Source organism: Canis lupus, chromosome X (genome assembly GCF_048164855.1).
Source record: "Canis lupus baileyi chromosome X, mCanLup2.hap1, whole genome shotgun sequence".
In the NCBI taxonomy this organism is placed as follows: domain Eukaryota; kingdom Metazoa; phylum Chordata; class Mammalia; order Carnivora; family Canidae; genus Canis; species Canis lupus.
In genome coordinates, this window is record NC_132876.1 from 98,082,028 (window position 1) to 98,101,518 (window position 19,491).

At 36.1% G+C, this 19,491-nt stretch overlaps 1 protein-coding gene across 14 annotated transcripts in view; it reads left to right on the forward strand.

The window, feature by feature from the left end:
* Positions 1-19,491, forward strand: part of DMD (dystrophin) — a 2,167,959-nt gene that overhangs the window by 1,475,312 nt on the left and 673,156 nt on the right. For all 14 annotated transcript variants that reach the window (XM_072818058.1, XM_072818060.1, XM_072818056.1 and 11 more), the window contains one exon: positions 15,260-15,361. In XM_072818058.1, coding sequence (XP_072674159.1) covers positions 15,260-15,361 — 102 coding nt within the window. The remainder of the gene's footprint in view (positions 1-15,259; positions 15,362-19,491) is intronic.

The window sequence follows — 19,491 nt, forward strand, 5'->3', positions numbered from 1 at the left end:
TCATTGTAGTTTTACTTTGTATTCTTCTTTTGAGTGAAGATTTTTTTTTCAGGATTAAAAAATGTTATAGAATGATTTATATTTCCTTTTTTGTGCACCGTTTGTTTTATTCATTGCCAATTTTTTTCCTATTAGGTTGTTTGTCTTTTTCTTATGGAGACAAATACAGTTTACAACTTGAAGTGAAAACATGTTCTTTTTACAACAAGGATTCTAATGAATGTTTCTTATGACAAATAGATTCTAGTCTTAAGGTTATAACCTGAAAATATTAAAACAAATCTTTGAACTTTGTGAGAATGGTCTTTGCCCTTTTTAGCAAACAGTCCTGTACAGAAACTCAACATGATGACAAATTATAGAATAAGTACAGATTTAATTTTGTTAAAAAATTGTGAACAGGTATGTAAATATTTGCTTGTTTTTTCTATCAGTCTAGCAATATATAATGCCAGTGACACAGTTTGTCTTTCCAAAGCCCCTATGTCAACTGACTCTCATTCTTTGAAAATACTTCATTAACTAAAGAAGACCTGTAGTTCCTCCCTGCATTGGATTCTTAAGTCAAGACTTAAATAGCTATTTGGAAGATTAAAATTTTATTCCCACACCGTATATTTCCTTGTGAAAATCAAAACTGCACTTTTCCAATCTTCCAGACCACCTAGAGAGGTTTGTGATTTGACTTGCCAGCTTTATTAGTGTCCTAGGATGTAATTTATCTAGATCAAGAGAGTTCATTCTGAGCAGCTGGGGACTTTGTAATCTCTTTACCCATCTTGGGCACAGTTCCTTCTCATTTCTATTTGTTTTATTCTTTGTAGTCAGAATATCATTCCTCTTGATCTACAAGAAACCCAATAGGAATTAAAACATCCCCACTTTTACCTTCCATTAACCAGTATTAGACCATCTTCTCTAAAAGCAGGTGTCTCTTTTCCTTGATCATTCTGTTGCTCCAAATATACTTTTAAAAAACCATTTTGTCACCTTAGATTTTCTTATACTTTATTGGAATCATGTTTTTACTGTACTACAATTTTAATTTTTTACTTACCAGTCTTTCATTCTGTTAAAAGCAAGTCTTTGTTCTATTAATAAGAAATTTATGTAATGATACTCTGGAGTAGGTTGCATGAGAACATCAGAAGCAGTGTTATCATTATTTCTTAATTTCCTTCAAAAGAAAGCTTGCTCTGCATATGGATGCCATCCCTTTCTGACTATGTGTGGAGGAGAAGCATGGGAACACTTCCAATAGTTTTCAAACAGCTTCTGTGTAAGTGAATGAATGGACCACCTGGTTTACCAACCGTATTGCACAAGAGATGACTTTGATTGGTAGGCAGAATTCAGGGTAGAATTAATGGAAGTTAAATGAAAAAGGTTTTGAACTTCAAAGTTACCACACTTGGTGACAGTGCAAATTGGTAGAAAATAGCAGGCTGAGATTTCAGATACATTCAGAAATACTGTGCACCTGCAATTTGGAATTCTCAAAACAGTACCATTTTTTCTAATAACTTAAAAAAGGGGTACAGCCACTTTTCTTGTCTGATTCCAAAAGCTATATCCATGAAGCTGTTTACTCATAAAGTTGTATCATATGACATAAATGTCATATACATAAGGTAAGTATGGAAATGAATTAAAACTCTAGGGTTAACATCCATTCCCAGTTCTCCTACACACTATCTAGAGCCATGCTTTTTAAACTTTAATGTGGGTGGGATAAGCTGAGGATCTTGTTAGAATGTAGTTTCCTGGTGATAGTGATGCTGCCAGTCTGAGAACTACACTTTGAAAAACATTGTCATGGATTCTTAAGTAGATAAATAGTCATAAATATAATAAATACGCAGGAAGAAGTGTATAAATGATATAAATACCTTACAGTCATAGAATGAATTACACAAATGCAACTTTATTCCTCACTGACCTTCATATGCTTCCCCCATGTTGGGCAGTGAGATAAAAGGACCTCACTCAGAAACAGTTTTACTAGTCTCTTTATATGCATTGCTATCTCTTGAATAAATGGCCAGCCTTTCAGATTCCTTGGCTCTCCTCTTGCTCCTCTCTAGGATGGCATCTAGATTGATAGGTGAGGGAAAATCGCATGGACTACATGTCCACTGTTCCCCATGCCAGTCTCTGCACTCTCCTTAACTTTTTGGTCTCTGCAGCAATGCCCCTTGTCTGCCTGATACCAACCTTACTGACCTTTTAGCTGTGAACTTGTATTTTCATCAGGAAATGCTGTGCTCTGCCCACTAAACTGTATTGTTTGCCAAAGGAATCCTTAAATAAGTGTGCTACCACTGAAGAACCCTTAAAATTCTAAATACATAATTATGACACCTCTAAAAGCAAATGTGATTATCATTATGGGTAAGCATGACTGCCAAGAAGTTATAGCAATATAAAGCTATTCAATACCCTTTTTTGTAGAGGGAGGATATGGATATAGTGTTAACAGAACATTGTATTGGGTGCTGTGGGAAAAAATAAAAATGAGAACCTATAGCCATAATCTTTTTGATTTTATTTAAAAAGGAGAAGAAAAGACAAATATGTAGAAAAATAATTTAACACTAAAAATAACACTTTCAGAATACCTATTTTAAGTAAAACTATTTTACTATTCAATTGCCATCTCATAAACTTATACTAATGCATGCTTCTACTCATATTTGAGAGTTAAAAAAATTACCGAAATGATTGGTGCAAATTAATTTACAGACGAATATTTCTAATGAAACTCAGTAGTATTCTCAAGGTACAGTTTTAAGGAACACTTGAAATATTCTAATTCAGAATTAAACTTAGATGGTGTTAGTGAGGAAATACATCACAGGTCACATGATTATTCCCATTGAAGATGTAAGTCCATTTGGTGCACTAGGTTTGCTTAGTGATATTTTTTTCTTAAATATACAGTTCTTTACCTTGAGATTTCGCATAGATTAATTTCCCTCTCATGAAAATAAGAGTGTGTTATGAATCTAATTTAAAAATACAGTTCTATGTTGGATAAGTCCTCCTATCATCTAACAGGAAAAACTAGGTGGTTACTACTTTTAGTCAGTTGTACTTGACTTAGAAATCACCTTTGTATTCCAAATACTTCCAAACTGCCACTTGTCTCCTGTTGTCCCCGTCATACCTTTCTCTCGTTCTTCCTGGCTCTCCCTTGCAAGCGGTAGTGTGTCTGGGATCATTCATTCACATGTTGGAAAATATAGTTATTACATACGGAATTATACATATTATGGAAGATATCAAATACTTCAATCTGTATCTGATGTATATTTTGAAAAAGAAACACCGTTGTAAATTAACTACTTAAATTATCAACTAGTATAAATGCATTTAATTTGCTGTGTAATTTCAATATACAAATCAATATATTAAAAATTTAGAGTTTTCACATCCAGTACTTCTGAAGCCATAGCTTCCAACTTCTGAACACTTCATTGCTCCTCTGGATATAATGAATATTCAGCAATTACTGATCAGAAGAAGGCACATAGTATATAGTTAATAAAAGCACCCATAATTATTTAACTCCTAGTGCTTTAATAACAGTTTTGATTTTAAGGTTAAAAACGCTAACCGCATTTATAATGACTGATTATGTGGCATGCTAGTTATTAAAATGAGATTGATTTTCTTGAAATTAATAACTATTAAGCATTCAAAAGGCAAAATATGGAAGCACTCACTAGAATGTGTAGGATACAACTAGAATTCTACTTATTGACCCATGAAATTACAAAACCAAGTGTGCATACTTTTAATTTTTAAGATTCATTTGAGAGAACTTTTGTGAATAGCACGTAGAGAAAATATGGATAGATAGGCCTCTCTGTCTTTTAAATTATCTGATGAAGTACGTGATAAGGAACACAAAATTAATAATTTGTGGTAACATTTATTGCAATGTATCTTCTCATATTAGCCTAGTAATAAGTATTAGCAATTTACATAATTGGAGAGATAACAAAAATACAAAATTATACACACATACACACTCCTGTGCTTTACTCAAGACTAAGCAGATGATATCTGAGATATTATACTGTCTTTGCCATTATAGATGAAGTCAGATTTATTAGAGACAGTGTTATCTTTATTATCTTTAATATCTTCAGTGGGTCCAGTTATGAATAGAAGCATTAACTTTGCTTATGACTTAGTTAAATAGAATTTTGGACGCCCTACAAAATAAGAACAATGATTTAAAGTAGCTTTAGAGAAGAAGAGAAATCTGTTAAAGTATTTCTGATTTGAATAGAAACAAAACAATCAATAGAGTTATAAGGTTAGAAATGAATGATCATTAGGTTGTTTCTAGTTTTTCACTAATGTAAACAAAGCTAAAAGAACATTCTTTGTAGGTCTTCTTATAAACCCATGTGACAATACCTAGTAGAAATGCTGACTCACTAGAGTATTCACATCTTTATTATATATTGTAAATTACTTTCCACCAGCAGCAGGAAATGACATGAATTTAGTCTTAATTTACATATCCTTGGTTAAACAACTTTTCAAGTTTGTTGGCCATTCAGATTTTTCCTTCTATGAGTTGACTCTTCAAATACTTTGCCCAGTTTTCAATTGGATTGATTTGTTTTCTCTTACAGATTAATATGAGTTCTCTGTATATTCTGGGTTCTATCAGTTATATGCATCTGAAATACAGGTCCACAATTCTTAATCCAAAACCTTATTATTAACTTTACAGGACACCAATGAAAATGTTCACTTAGCTGGAGTGGTAGAAATAATAGAGAGTTACAAGAATACAAAAGTTAAGTTTGGCAGGCTGAATGTAAACTTGGGATTCAAGATGAAGATTGACATGTTATGTGAACCAAAGAAGGGGTTTTATTCCATCATGCATTCTTTTCCCTGATTTCAGAAACCCTCATGTTTGCTTCATTTTTCATACATGTTTAAGGAAAGGCTATTCAGAAGAGAAACTTCAGATATTTTTGTGGTTGTTGCTATTTTTTAAACACAAGTTTAATCCCATTATCCATTTGATGATTGCTCAAGTTTATGGAAGAATTTAGAAAGAGTTGTTTTAGATAATAACTATAATTCTAGTATAGCACTTAGTAGTAAAAACAAAGCACCTTTAGTTTTATTTGAAGTGTGTCAATCATGAAGTCGAGTTGAATTGCCTTTTTCTTTTTAATTTTTTTATTGAAGTGTAAGTTTAAATACAATATTATGTTAGTTTCAGGTGTACTAAATTGCTCTTTGCTTTTATTGAAAATTACCCTAACTGTTGTTGTATATTTTAATAAAGAAACTTCTAGTTTTTAGTAATACTTACATTAAAAAATACTCTCTATCAAGACTTCAAGAACTATGCCCAATTGCCACATGGATAATAATTCAGCATTGTGCTGTATCATTTTAAAGGAAGGCAGATATTACTGGCCAAGGCAAATGTGCAGTGCAAGTAAAAGGTAATTCCGACGTAGCAAAACTACCTCCTTCTCTATCAGCCTCTCTATTCCCTACAATACACTGTGTTCCTGGATCCATTTGGGTATTTAGAGCAGTGTTTTTAGGAATAATTCAGCCACAAACTGAAACCTACGGTTTTAGTTACAGTTCATCAGAACCACATGCAAGTGAGATTTAAGTCATTGTGGGCATAGTAGTGCATCTAAAAAAATAGGTGAAAGATGGCATTACAAACAATGTTACATACAAGTAAAAGGAGAGAAAGGTACTAATATTAAATCATCCTCTTTCATGTACCCTGGAAATGAAGACCATGAGTAGACATTCTTTCATTTGCTCATTTATATATTCAGTAATTCAGTGGTTCTCAGCCAAGGTTGATTTTATTCTCCAGGGGAATTTGTCAATTCCCACACCTGGAGGAGCAGGAAGTCCACTGATCTTGTGAATCAGGACCAGGGATGCTGCACAACATCCTACAGTAAAAGACCAGCTCCTGACAACAAATCATTGTTCCTGCAAAAATGTCAGTAGCGCTGAGGTTGAAGAACCCCTAATTTAAAAGTATGCGTTAATCAGAAATACTTTGTTCTGGTTCTAAACACTGTGACTTATCAAAGAAAATCTAACTGTATATATAAATTATACTTAAATTCATGGAATATATAGTCATTAAGCATGCAGGGTATGCCTCGGACGGACCAGGGTTCAAATCTTATATTTACCATCAGTTATCTTGTGCCTTGGGCAAGTTTCCTCACCTCTTGTGACTAGTTTTTTAATCTGAAAAAAAAATGTCAGTTATGTGTGGTGAAAGGCTCTGCAGTAGAGCTTGAGTGAGATTAGCTAGGATGATTTATGTTAAGTGCATAGCAGAGAGTTTGTACTTAGTAAATTCTCAATAAATGGTAGCAGTTAGTATTATCTTTGCATAGACTAAATCATTTGATCCTGACCTACTCTAAATATCCTGGTCACATACCATATTTCATTGCAGTGAAGACACCATTGATTAGAATATGCATCATTATTTTATCTGTCACTAAGAAAGAGGTGCTTGTCAGTTATACTGTGACACACCATCATTTATAAAATGTGTCCCAATTTTAAAGCAATTAATTTGTGGAAAGAAAATGTGGGTCCCAGACATGATCATTATAAAGCCCATCAGCGAGTTTTCTTAGGTGCAAATGAATGAGGCTCCCATTAACCACATTCAGCTTCAAATTCACTTCGAAGGGACCAGGAACAGAAACACAGCTTCCCCAGAAGGCAGGATCAGACATCTATCTTTAGTGGGATTAGAATTCCCAGCAGTTTGTGCAGCATTCACAGAGCTATCAGAGAGTTGTTTTTTTTTTTTTTTTTTTTTTTTTTTTGCCCCCAGCACCTGTCTACTCCCAGATAACAGATCAGGTGCAAAGGAAGGAGACTCACATAGAGGTATTGGGTCAACCCTGGCCAGAAGCCTAATGTGACCCAGAAGCCAGTGTCTTATGACATGGTAGAGTTTCCAAGATCCATGCAAGATACATGCACAATTTTGAAAGTTACTACACGTAGGGGATCCCCCAAACTGTGGTTTTCCTTTAAACATTTGCAGTTTATAAGTAGAACTCCCAAGCCAAGTGGCATTTACCCATCAGAGTTTTGTTTTGTTTTGTTTGTTTTTGTTTTTGTTTTTTGTTTTTTGTTTTTTGTTTTTTGTTTTAGCAGTAGCGATGTTGCCTACGAACATAGTTGACATTCCAACTTTGCCAGGTTTCAATGTAGAAAACAGCAAAAAGTTCTTCAGAGGTCAACTTACCATGCAGAGGGGCAATACTATCTGTAATCATCAGATACTAAAATACTAAAACTCAGAGAATTTAAGTGGCTTGCCCCAACTCATGAGTCACTAAGCCTAAAACCCAGATGTCTCATCGCTCATCTGATTACTTCCAACAACACTGTAATACCCTGAAAGAGGAGTGCAAGGGACAAATCCAATCTACCACCTGGTTTTGTACAGCAAGTGTTATTGGAGCACAGTCATGCTCATTTGTTTACATTATCGACGTTTGCTTTCACGCCACACAGGCAGAAGTCAGGTGCGACAGGAACCATATGGCCTATGAAACCTAAGTATTTACTGTCTGGCCCCTTATAGAAAATGTTTGTTGAGCCCTGCTCCAAGGTATAACTTTCAATTGATTGACTGTCTCTATGAGTCTCTATGAGGAGATAAAAGGCAAAATAAGCTTCTCCTGTTTTATCTTTAAAAATAACTGCCCGTATAATATTTCTGTGCACCTGGACGTTTCCTAAGAGCCACAAATCCCGAACCCAGCCATTTCTCTAGATCGGTGGTTGGCTAACTTTTTCTGTAAATGATCAGATAGCAAAAAAAAAAAAAATCAGATAGCAAAGACTTTAGGATATATTTTAGGATCTATGGGCCGTCTGATGTCTGTTGAAAATCATGTCATGCCCGAATCAGAATGTACATAGTTGGGCTCAAGAACCCACAGTCTTTACCACTAAGGACTTGGGAACATAGTAAAACCTGGGGGAGATCCACTTGCAACAAACAATTCTGGTTAGAGTATTGCTTTAACTAAATCTTTAAGGAGATTTAGTCCTCATTCAAAAGCTCTGTGTATAAAGAGTTTCAGAATAAGTGTATCATGTTTCCACAAACAAGTACTTCCTTCCTTCCAGTGTTTTAACTAACTCTCTTGGGAATTTGCTTATAACTACTGCCTCTTCTCTACATCCCTCTGGTTTAATCTTCACACAGCAGCCAGAATCATCTATTAAAAAATAAGTCCAATCACATCACTCCTGTGCTGGAATCCTCCTATGGTTCTTAATCTCACACAGAGTAATGGTCAAGGGCCTCACACAGTTGCCCTGCAGTGCCTAACCGTCTCTGGCTTGCTTCCTGCTACTCTCCCCTTGCTCACTGGGCTCCACTCACGCTGGCTTCCTCATTTTTTTTTTAACTGAGTATGCCAAACATACTGCTGCCCCAAGGTCTTTGCACTTGTGGTTTCCTCTGTGTGGATTGTTCTTCCTTGAGATAGCTACTCAATTCATTCTTTCACTTCCAACTCATCTTTATTCAAATACCACCTCCTCATGAAGCTTTCCCCTCCACAACTTCTCCCATGTGCCCCTCCATCCTTCTTTACCCCACACATACATCTATCTCCACCTGATGCTTTGTTTTTTTTTCTCTTTAGCACTTTTCACCCTCTGAGATGCCGTAATTTATATTTTGTTGTCCGTCATCTGCATTAGAACGCAAGCTTTGTGCAAACAGGAAAATTTTGTCTGTTTTATTCACTGTTAAATATCCATTACTTAAACTATTTATCGCATGATAAGTGTTCTTATATTTAGTCAATATTTAATGAATGAATTAATACAATGGGGATTTGTTGGTAAGATCTTATTTGTCAGACTAATTCTGCCAAAAAGACTCTGAAGCCCCTTCTTCATGAGTGGAGGGCTTCTAAATGTGGCTTCTGAGTAGCAGTCTCATTGCTTGATGGTCACACCAATGTCCACTCTTTTATTGGCCTTGAACATTCCAAGTATGTACCTTGGTAGATTATATCTTCTTGGTTTCATAACACTCACCACTTTAAAAAAATCAATATTGTATTATACTTTGTATATTTGGACAGATTATTTTTGAAATCCATAAATCTCTAAATCAGAAAAAAGCCTCCTTTTGGTGGGCTGCCCTTGATTAGCTCAGAATGGAAAGAGAGAACCTGTCATTCTTTGTCAATCAGCTTGGCACGTACTTGACAGCATGCAGTTACAGTGAAGGAGAGCTGCGTTGCCGTGGTCTCGCAAACCTAATTGTAGATAAATAAAAGAACAGTCACCCAGTATGAGGGGAAAGAGAAAGAAACGCAACTGCACAATGTTGTGTTTTTCCATCCATCAGCCTTCATTTGTCAGAGTCTGCCTGACAATCTAGGCCAGAGAAGTCAGGCTCTAACACAATATTGATTCCATTTCATTTTTTGTTTCTTGCTACCCTTTTTAGCAAACAGTTTATATGTGGAATGAGAGATGGTGCAGCCAAAATATGTGACCAGGGTACATTTCTTTTAAAAGCTTACTTTGGTTTTTCATCCCATGAACCCATATATTTTTTGTTTCTTTGGCTGTTTCATTATAATATTGTAACTGTTAGCTCTTGCTGCAGTAACAAATAGCTCCAAATCTCAGTGACTTCTAAAACAAACATTTATTACTCATGTGTCTGTAGATCAGCTGCATCTTTACTCCACACTGTGGATCATGTTCAGGTTTTCTTATTTTAAACTGTGGACCTGCTTCAAATGTCTTCTTATTACAGAACCCAGGCCAAAAGAGCAACTCCTGTATGGTACATATTCTCTCATGGTAGAAGATAGGAACTGGTAGTACTATCTAATCTTGAATTGTCTTTAAAGACAACTGTCATATAGTCTCTTCTGTTCACAGTTCATTGATCAAAGTAAGGCACATGATAAAGACCAAAGTTTATGGGGGAAGAAAATGTATTCATTCACAGAGTATCCATGTTTATAGAGCCAGTGAATAATCATGAAGTCAGAAACCAATTGTAGTATTCACCAACATCTTAGAATTTCCATGATTCCAAAAATGCACTTTTTTACATTTCAACTTCTCTAAAATTGAGATAGATCTCATAATAGTGTCTACAAAGTCTGATTTTTTTAACCTTCCTAACAGTTCATAAAATAATACTGGTTCTTAGAATCCATGATATCTTAGCGTTCATGGAAAAATGGTTGATTGTGGGGATTGACAAATTAGCCAAGAGGCAGGAAATACTCTTTATGAACTAGAAAACTAAGGTAACAATCACTTAAGTTTGCTAAGAAAAAAGTTGTCATTTTTATCCTGAATTTCTTTTTTTCAGGAGCAGCTTACATATCTCATTCACACCAGCTTATCTGAATGAAAAACCATGTATTAGTAGTAGATCTTTTCTCTGTCTATTCATATATTCATATATGTTCATTTTTAGGGCATCAATTCAAATGACAAGTATGATTCCCTTATTTAAAGCCCTTTTGTGGGTTCTCCACTAAGGTTTTGAGGGTTGTATGAGAGATCCTTTCTTCCTCCGGCTCTTGCCTTCTATTCCTATACCATTTCTTCCCATTGCCATGCATGGGATCACCACATTGTCTCCGGTTTCTGTCTTTGCAGATCCCAGATTGCCTCTTGCAGTGCTTCATATCATCACTTCCTTTTGTCAACCAAGTGCATGAGCTCTCTCTGTTCCAAGCCTCTGCTCAGGCTTTTCTCCAACTGTGAGGCCAGCTCCTACCCTCCTGTTTTCCCTCGAACACAGAACTTGTCAGTTCTGCTGCTGTGCCCCACCATGCATTGCACTTTGCTGGCTGCTCTACATGTTGCCTTCTAAGCTGAATATGTGATCATTTGTCTTTATCCTTCACGAGGGGCTGTGTTCTTCCCTGTAGTATTCATAGTTCCCAGCCAAGACTCTGAAACTCACTCCATGTTTGTCGAATGAACAGAGAATGAATGAATGTTGGAACATATGTAAGAGACTGTCTATATTCTCCTCCTATGGTGATAATATAGCATGCACATATTCATATATATATACATATATATTCATGTATCCTAAGGTTAGCAATAGGTAAAATGATAGAGACACAATTAAAAATTTAAAAAATATAAAAACATTAAAAATAAAAAAGGCAAAATGTGTCTCTTACATTTTCCTTAGGGGCAAATTTCTAGTTAAAAAAAACAAATGCATATAATCAGCTTAATATGAAAATAGAAATATAATACTGACTATATCAAGTTTTGGCAAATGTAAGTGTGCATTAATTTGCATCAGAATTGCTGTTTTCCCCTCACAGGTGTTGTTGAGTCTTTTTTCTTCACTAACCTTTGATCTGCAGCTCATCAGACCAACAACTCCCCAATAAGAGTAATAGTGTTTCATAAGAAATAACTAAGCCTGAAGGTGCTTAGAATGTCACTCCATTTGGGAAACCTAGGAGGGCTGGATTTTAAAATATAGCATGATATTTTCCTAGTGGTTATTAATGGAAGATAACTCCCTTTTCTCTAATTACTACAAATTGTTTTCTTGAAATTATGCCTGAGACCATAGTGAACTGTCAATTCTCTGAAATGAAGGGAATAAAACACTAGTCACATCATAAGGGTCTTGACTCGTGGTGAACAGTCTTACACTGTAGAGAATACATTAAAAATAAGGCAGGGGAAAAAACTAAATGGAAAAGTGCTATTATTAGAGATGTAGTTTTGGAGGGTTTTTGTTGTTGTTGTTGTTGTCGTTGTTGTTGGTGGTGGTGGTGATGGTGTTGTTTGGTGGAAATTCTATGAAGACTTTCTTGTCTGAACATTCTTCAAAATCAAACACTTTCTACTCGCAAAAACTGGCCACTATAATTAGCCATATTTCCATTTTAGTGGTGACCTCCTTCACCTTATCTTAAATCACATAAAGATGTGAGGCCATTTGTGAGATAAAAGGTTTACTCAAGCCAATCCTCTGACCTGGATATCATCAGTTTGGCAATCAGAAATCCACAAAGAGACACCCTTGGTGCATTTTAAAGGCTATATCAGGGATCCCTGGGTGGTGCAGCAGTTTGGCGCCTGCCTTTGGCCCAGGGCGCGATCCTGGAGACCCGGGATCGAATCCCACATCAGGCTCCCAGTGCATGGAGCCTGCTTCTCCCTCTGCCTGTGTCTCTGCCTCTCTCTCTCTCTCTCTCTCTGTGACTATCATAAATAAATAAAAATTTTAAAAAAGGCTATATCAGAATTTATCTCTTTTCTCTGGGAGGAGACCAGATTCTCTCTCCCTTACACCCTAGGAGGATATTACAGAATAAACTGGAGTTAAGAGGAGAAGGAAACAATAACATGGTATGAAGGGATACGACTGCCAGTTTTAGAGCATGTACATACATGGTCTATACAGCAAAAGGAAGGATATAGTGGACATTTAGTGGTACACATTCTGGTTATCATCTCAACTCTGCCACTTACAAACTCTTTGGTCTTGGACAACTGACTCAATGTCCCTCAGTTTCAGCATCTGTAAAATTAGACAAGACCCTATTTTTTAGGAGTGTTAAGTATGAGAGAAAAAAAAATGTATGGAGTCCACAGTGTTTGACACAGGAATCTGTTAGCAACTCTGATTTGTAAATATCATTACAGCAGTTAATATCATTATAGCAGTGTTTTGACATTTTCAGCACAGCTAAGGACTGTGTTTTTTACTTTTGCATAGTCCTGTGCTTCAGCTGGGGTTGTTGGCTCTGCTGTGCTTTTCAGTGTCTCTGTGTCAAGCTTTCATAACATAGAGAGATAGCACATCCTTTTTAAATTTAATTCACTTATACTTCCATTTTCTCAGGATGCTTATCAGCTTCTTATAGTGTATTTTTCTCACACTAAAGAAAAATACACCAAAGAGTATTTTAAGTGAATTTAATTAGATTTACTTCACTTGACCCTTTAAGCAGTAATATTTGAAAAAATATTTGAATTTGAAAAACTGACGTACCTTTTAACTCATAAATTCACACCACAAATCAATGTGGGGTAAATTGTAGAATTTTATTTTCAAGAATGGCCTTTCTGCAGTGATTTATCAAAGGTACATGTAACTAGAGATCGGGTTCTCCGAAAAATTGCCAAGAAATAACAACAAAGAATTTAGAGCTGAACATGATTCTTTCACCATTGCTCTATTTCAGTAGGACTAAGGGTAAATCTCATCCAGGTACTTAAACTCTTCATTATTTCATTGAAGGACAAAGAGATGGCATTAGTTGTGATAGAAGGACATGCTAATAGGAAACATTTCTATAAAGGGAAATGATGTGACTTTGCAGTGCTCATTCATCAGAGGACTAAAGCTGGGGCTAACTTGATGACCTGAAGAGGGAATATCCTACCTTCTGCAGGTGCAAAACAGGGACATTTCACAAGGCATGCCAACTTTTCCTCAGTTCATCTAGCAAGCACCTGCTTCAAATTCGGTTCTAAGTAATATCTGGGCTGCCCTAATGTCAGCCTTGCTGCTGTTCGTGTTCATTTGCCAATGAAAATTTCATGAATTAAAATGTGTTTATTTCCTAAGGGAATTCTTTGTGATATAAAATGCAGTCTCCTAACTCTATCTGCCAGAGCCTTCTGAATAGTAGCATCAATGCTGTGCAATCTTTGGAACTATTTATTTGGGATTGCAGAAGAGGGGCAGGGAGAGAAAGATGTTAGCGTTCATCATTTGTCTGCATATCTGAAACATTGGTAGAATTACTATTTGTGATCATTTTCTGAAGGTGTAGATTTTATACCAGGTGCACTTATAAACAGTTTTAAAGGGAGAAATACCCAATTCTCACAAAGTGCATGCTGAATTTGAACTCATTACAAGTTCGCAGGATTTTTTTAAAAATAACCTTTAATAACTCAGAAAGCTCTTATAACTTTAGGTCTTGTTTCCTCCATAATTGTCCTTAAAGGTGGTGTGTGTGCATATGTGTTGTTCACATAGCAATGGAGGTACAGGGCGAGTCTTAATGTTATGGACACTTTTAACTCAAGTGCCCGCCTTCCACTGGTGTTTATTATAATGAGAACTAAAGAAATAAATCCCTCTCAGGAGTGTGTGCTGAACACGTATAAACTGCAAGACACCCTACTGAGCCCCATACATGATAGTAATTTGGGTTCAGAGTACTCCCCGCTCTGATGGGCTGAGAGAGAAAGATACAAACGGAGTATATAAAAGAAGCAATGGCATGAAGACACGCACACACAGCAGTGCTGGGAGGCTGCAGGGTAGGAGAGGGAGGAAGGAAGATATGGATTAATCAGGAGTTGCTATCTGGGAAAGATTGCCCAGGTCCTAACTGACACCTGACATTGATTAATCAATATTCCATCCTAGTGTTTTAACAAGTGTTCCATCCAAAAAGTCTTCTGTAATATTTAACTTCACTTCCTTCAGCTTCAATTTATGCACATTTCTTTTGTTTTGTGTTCAAGTGAGCTAGACAGCAGCCAATAACAAAAACACTTTATGTTCATATCTAAAGAGGTTTTTGTTTGTTTGGTCATTCTTCAGTCTTCTCTAGACTACAGAAAAACAAACATTTTTTAAAAATAATTAAATCATTCCTCAAAAGGCCTTTTCAGTTTGACTGCTTAATAATTAATAAGCCCTGATATGATGCTTGAAGTGTTTACTCTTTGGAAGGAAACTTAATCTTGACAATGATGTGAGAAGAATTATTGGGTTTTATTTCGAGGTGAAATTTTGGATCCAAAGCCCAGAAGAATCCTGTTAAAATAAGAAGTTTGTAAAGTAAAATGAACATTAGGATTATTGAGATTATTGAAGCTAAACAATAGCATTTATCCATATTAATCATATTCATAAATCCTATTTCTCATTATTGCATTTGAGGTTTTTTTTTAAACAAAGTTAGTGTCTGTGTTTCTATTTAATAATATTAGGAGAATTCAAGGAGATCTGGGATAAATATTTTAAACTTTAGTATGTTCCGCAATGGCCTCTATTTCTTTTCTCTGCACTAAAACTACTTTTTTTGTGCCCTGATGTACCATGCAGAAATTGATCCACAATACATGTGGAGTCTCCAAGGGTATATTTAAATTTAGTAATTTTATTGCTAACTGTGAAGTTAATCTGCACTGTATGTGTTCTTTTCCCCAGGAAATTGAAGTAGCAGTTCAAGCTAAACAGCCGGATGTGGAAGGGATTTTGTCTAAAGGGCAGCATTTGTACAAGGAAAAACCAGCCACTCAGCCAGCGAAGGTAATGAAGCAACCTCTAGCAATATCCATTACCTCATAATGGGTTATGCTTCCCCTGTTGTACATTTGCCATTGACGTGGTCTATTTATAATCAATGAAATAACTTGTAAAGAAATATTGTCCATACCGCAATAGCAGAGGCTGAGCTGTCTTTTTGATCAACATATCCTATTTATATATTGTGATCTTAAGGCTATTAACGAGTCATTGCATTAAAGGACTCAATTCTGTCCTGGTGTGCTGCCATCAATACAGAAAGTAGTCCCACCTTCAAGGTAGATTAAATTCTTTGAGGCTTTATTGCTTTGCTTGCCAGCCTTGATGCTTTTCATATTGTTTGGCTTAATTCAAATCAAGCTACTGCATCATACTGTCTGTCTCCAACAGCTGTAAAGAATCACAATATGGTCCGTGACCTTTCTTTTCTCTGTGACACTCTTTCCTTATGAAAGAGGAAAATCGGCATTCGGGCTTTAGTACTTTATTAGGTCAAGAATTTTTAGCGAAATGTCATGTAATTGCTTCTCTCTTTGGTAAAGAGCTGGCCTGGGAGAAAGCTTTCTCCTTCTTTCCTTTCCTCACGTACATTTTGAAGTCTGGGACACGTTTATTCACAGGCTATTAGATGAGGAGAGAAAGGGAAAGCCAGCTTGGTTTTCTTTTCTTTTTTTTTTTCCAGCTTGGTTTTCGAAAAATAACTAATCAATGGCTTCCATTTGCAAATGAGAGTCCAGTGATAAATAGACGTTAGGTATGGGTTACCTTATTTTCTCTACCTGACCAAAATTATAATGGGCCCCATTATGATAGAGGTTCCCGAGAGCCTGGAATGGTGGCTGTTTATTGATCAGTCCTGGTTTCTCTAGCCAACATTGCAGGCTGAGATTTAGTGAGCCTCGCCCTCATGTTTAAAAATGCTCTAAAACAGTGCAGGTCAATAACCTCATTATACAGAACTAGTTTGTCCTTGCAAACAACATTACCATGACTTAGACTCTGTCTCTAAGGTCACTGCTTGTGCTTGGCCCAAGCTTCATTTCTAGAAAATTGTTTGTTTTTCTTATGGTTTACAAGGAGCCTTTCCTTAGGTAAATTTAAAGTTTTAGACTAAGCGTAATGTCCAAACACTGGATGCTAAAAGGCATAGATTTGTGTGTAGATACTGATAGAAGTTAATTCAGGAATACTTATCACCATCCCTAATATCCAAAATGATAATGATGATGACGATGATGATGATAACTTACATCCAGTTCCAAGCCTGGTATGATCATTTTCATGGAGCATCACTGTGTTCAGTATTTAGATTAGAGAGCTAGAGAAGGTCCTGAAAGCAGCAAATTTCAGGGTTTCTGCTAATGTTCTGAAGAAAACCAGTCCCTAGGCAGACTCTTTTCGTGCTTAACAGAGTGACTCTGGTAGCCAGCAATGAAACAAGTGGACCATTCTATAGGTCTACTCCATCTATGCTTGTTTGCTTCTCAAATACTTTATGTAGGGTTTGACACGATTGTTACAGATTACAGATATGCATTGAAATTGTCTTTCACGTCTGTTCCTTTGTTAAAAAACAACAGAGGGAAAATTCGTAATTGAAAATCGATGAGAAAATTTTTGTCTTCATTGTATGTAAACAATGCAAGCTGTTGATGCTAACTTATCACACCTCCCACTCAAGCTTCAACTCCTGGGCCACTTGGAGATCAGACCCATCTGAGTGAGCATTATGTACCTTCTGCCTTCACATTAGTGATATAAAAGGGGAATTAACTTTCTGAAATAAAAGGAAGAGCAAGGAGGCGCTGACTTTCCTTCTCATCTGTATTCCTTAAAACCAATTTGTAGAGTGAGCACTCTCTTTCCTTCTGGTCTCTCTCCTTCCACATTTCCTTTTAAGTCAGCTCATTTCGGAGAAATAGAACTTAAGTGAAAACTCATTCCCATTCTGCCATTTATCCCTTAGGTTTGGAGAAGAATCAAAATATCAAGTTGATAGAGGCAGAAAGGCAAGATTGACTTGGGAGCCTGGGGATGTGGAGAAACAGTTGATTTATAGGCAACCTTTGATATGGACCATGACCTTGGAAACACTTCAAAATGAGCTGGGGTTTAGGGTAGCCTGAAATGCTAGAGGTTCAGAAACCACTTCTTGGTTCAGAACATGGAACCCAGTACAACAAGGCAACAGGTGTGGATCAAAAAACTTCAGTTTAAAGGTTAAGGGATGATTTTTCTGAAGGGTGATCCATTGCTCTGAGAATACATAAATAAAGTCCCTTTCAATTTTCATTTTCTATATCCAGGTTTAAAAATTGTGTGATTCCTAATGCCTTTTCTCCTGAACTTACAGGTTTCTCAGTCCTTAATGGAAGGAAAAGGGGTCTGAGTAGCCTGCGGCTCATTTTCATGAACAAAGTTTGGTTCTGTTTTGGGGGGAAGATTTATTGGAAATGATAAGTTATGAAGGAGAAAGTGATATTCTTAAAAAAGAAAATGAAAACTCTTCTCTCTCTCTCTCTCTCTCTCTCTCTCTATATATATATATATATATATATATATATATACACACACATAAGATCTAGTATTTAGATAGATCATAATGTGTCCTCTGGTGATACCTAGGTGGCTCAGTGGTTGAGCGTCTGCCTTTGGCTCAGGGCATGATCCCGGGATCTGGGATCAAGCCCCGTGTCAGGCTCCTTGCATGGAGCCTGCTTCTCCCTCGTCTATCTGTCTCTCATGAATAAATAAGTAAAATCTTAAAAAAATTTAAAAAAAAATAATGTGCCCTCCGCCTATAGACAGTCTCATTGAGGATATAGCAGAACATGATTCTGTTTCTTAGGAAACTGTCTGTTGGCACCTCCACATGCTGCATCATACAGCCTGTCTGTCCAGCTCCTATGCTCACCTCCCAAGCTGAGTTCTGCTTGGGGGTTGGGCTCATCCCTGTTGAATCCCCTCCCTTTTTCCTTCACTTCATCAACTTCTCTAGGATTTCTTTAATTTTCAAAGATAGTAAATTTTTAGATTCCTTTTTTGTCAATTGTGACTAACCCACTTCTTCCTTATTTTCTTTGAGAATTTAATATCAAAGGCCAAATATATTATTAGGAGACATTCTACTAATGACATAAATATAGCACTAGATCTCGGATGCAAAATTACTGCAAAATTTGTAGAATAATATGGTTGAAGAAATAACCACTCTTGTTTTGCCTTATATCTCCTCTTTCTCCCCCCCACACATACACACATACACACATGTGCATGCACACAGTTTTATTTCATCTGATGTGTATATGGTTTCTTCATCTTCAGAAATTGTTGAAGGTTGGTCAGATAAATTAAATAAATTGTTAAACATTTTCCTTAAGTTATCCCTTTGGTAATAATATATTATGATAATGCTGTGGATGGAATCTTGTTTTAATATGCTCCATTTTCCACAGAGTAATTTTGCAGTTTAAAAGCCGCAATAACAACTGCCATCACTGACATCAATATTGACAACTACTGAAAAAAAAAGTTATTTGGTTTTTAAAGTGTTTTTTTTAACTCTCTTTTGAACTAAAGCAGTTAGAAGACATTTTCTTCTATTGACATTCATCATTTAACTCAACCTAGAACACCACTCTTTCAGTTAAAATATATTCAGTATATGTATGTATTTTGGAATACTTATATCACCTTCCGTATATCCAAAGTAAGAGCATTAATGGAATTTTAAGTGTCTTGGTTACTTGCTGAAGGGATAAGATGAAACAAACTGATTTGCTTTGCTACCCTTTTAGATTATAAAAACAAAATCTGAGTACCATGAGTTTAATGATATATTTTATTAATGTTCTCGAATTCTTTTAAATGTAACAGAAAACATAAGGTGCTTGAGGCCTTCTGTATTTGGTCAAAGTGTTCCACCCCAACCTTTAACACAAAATAATTGCCATAGACAAATGGTCAAGAGGGCAATTATAATCTTCCAGGCATCATTTCCTCAAATAGAAGCTGCAGAATGACAGCGTCATTAGTCATTTTCAATTAAAGTCAATCACAACCAGGGATGTTTCATTTTCCCAGCTGTTTTGTTGTTAATTAACTAGATTAAGCTTGTTTTTCCTAACAAGTTT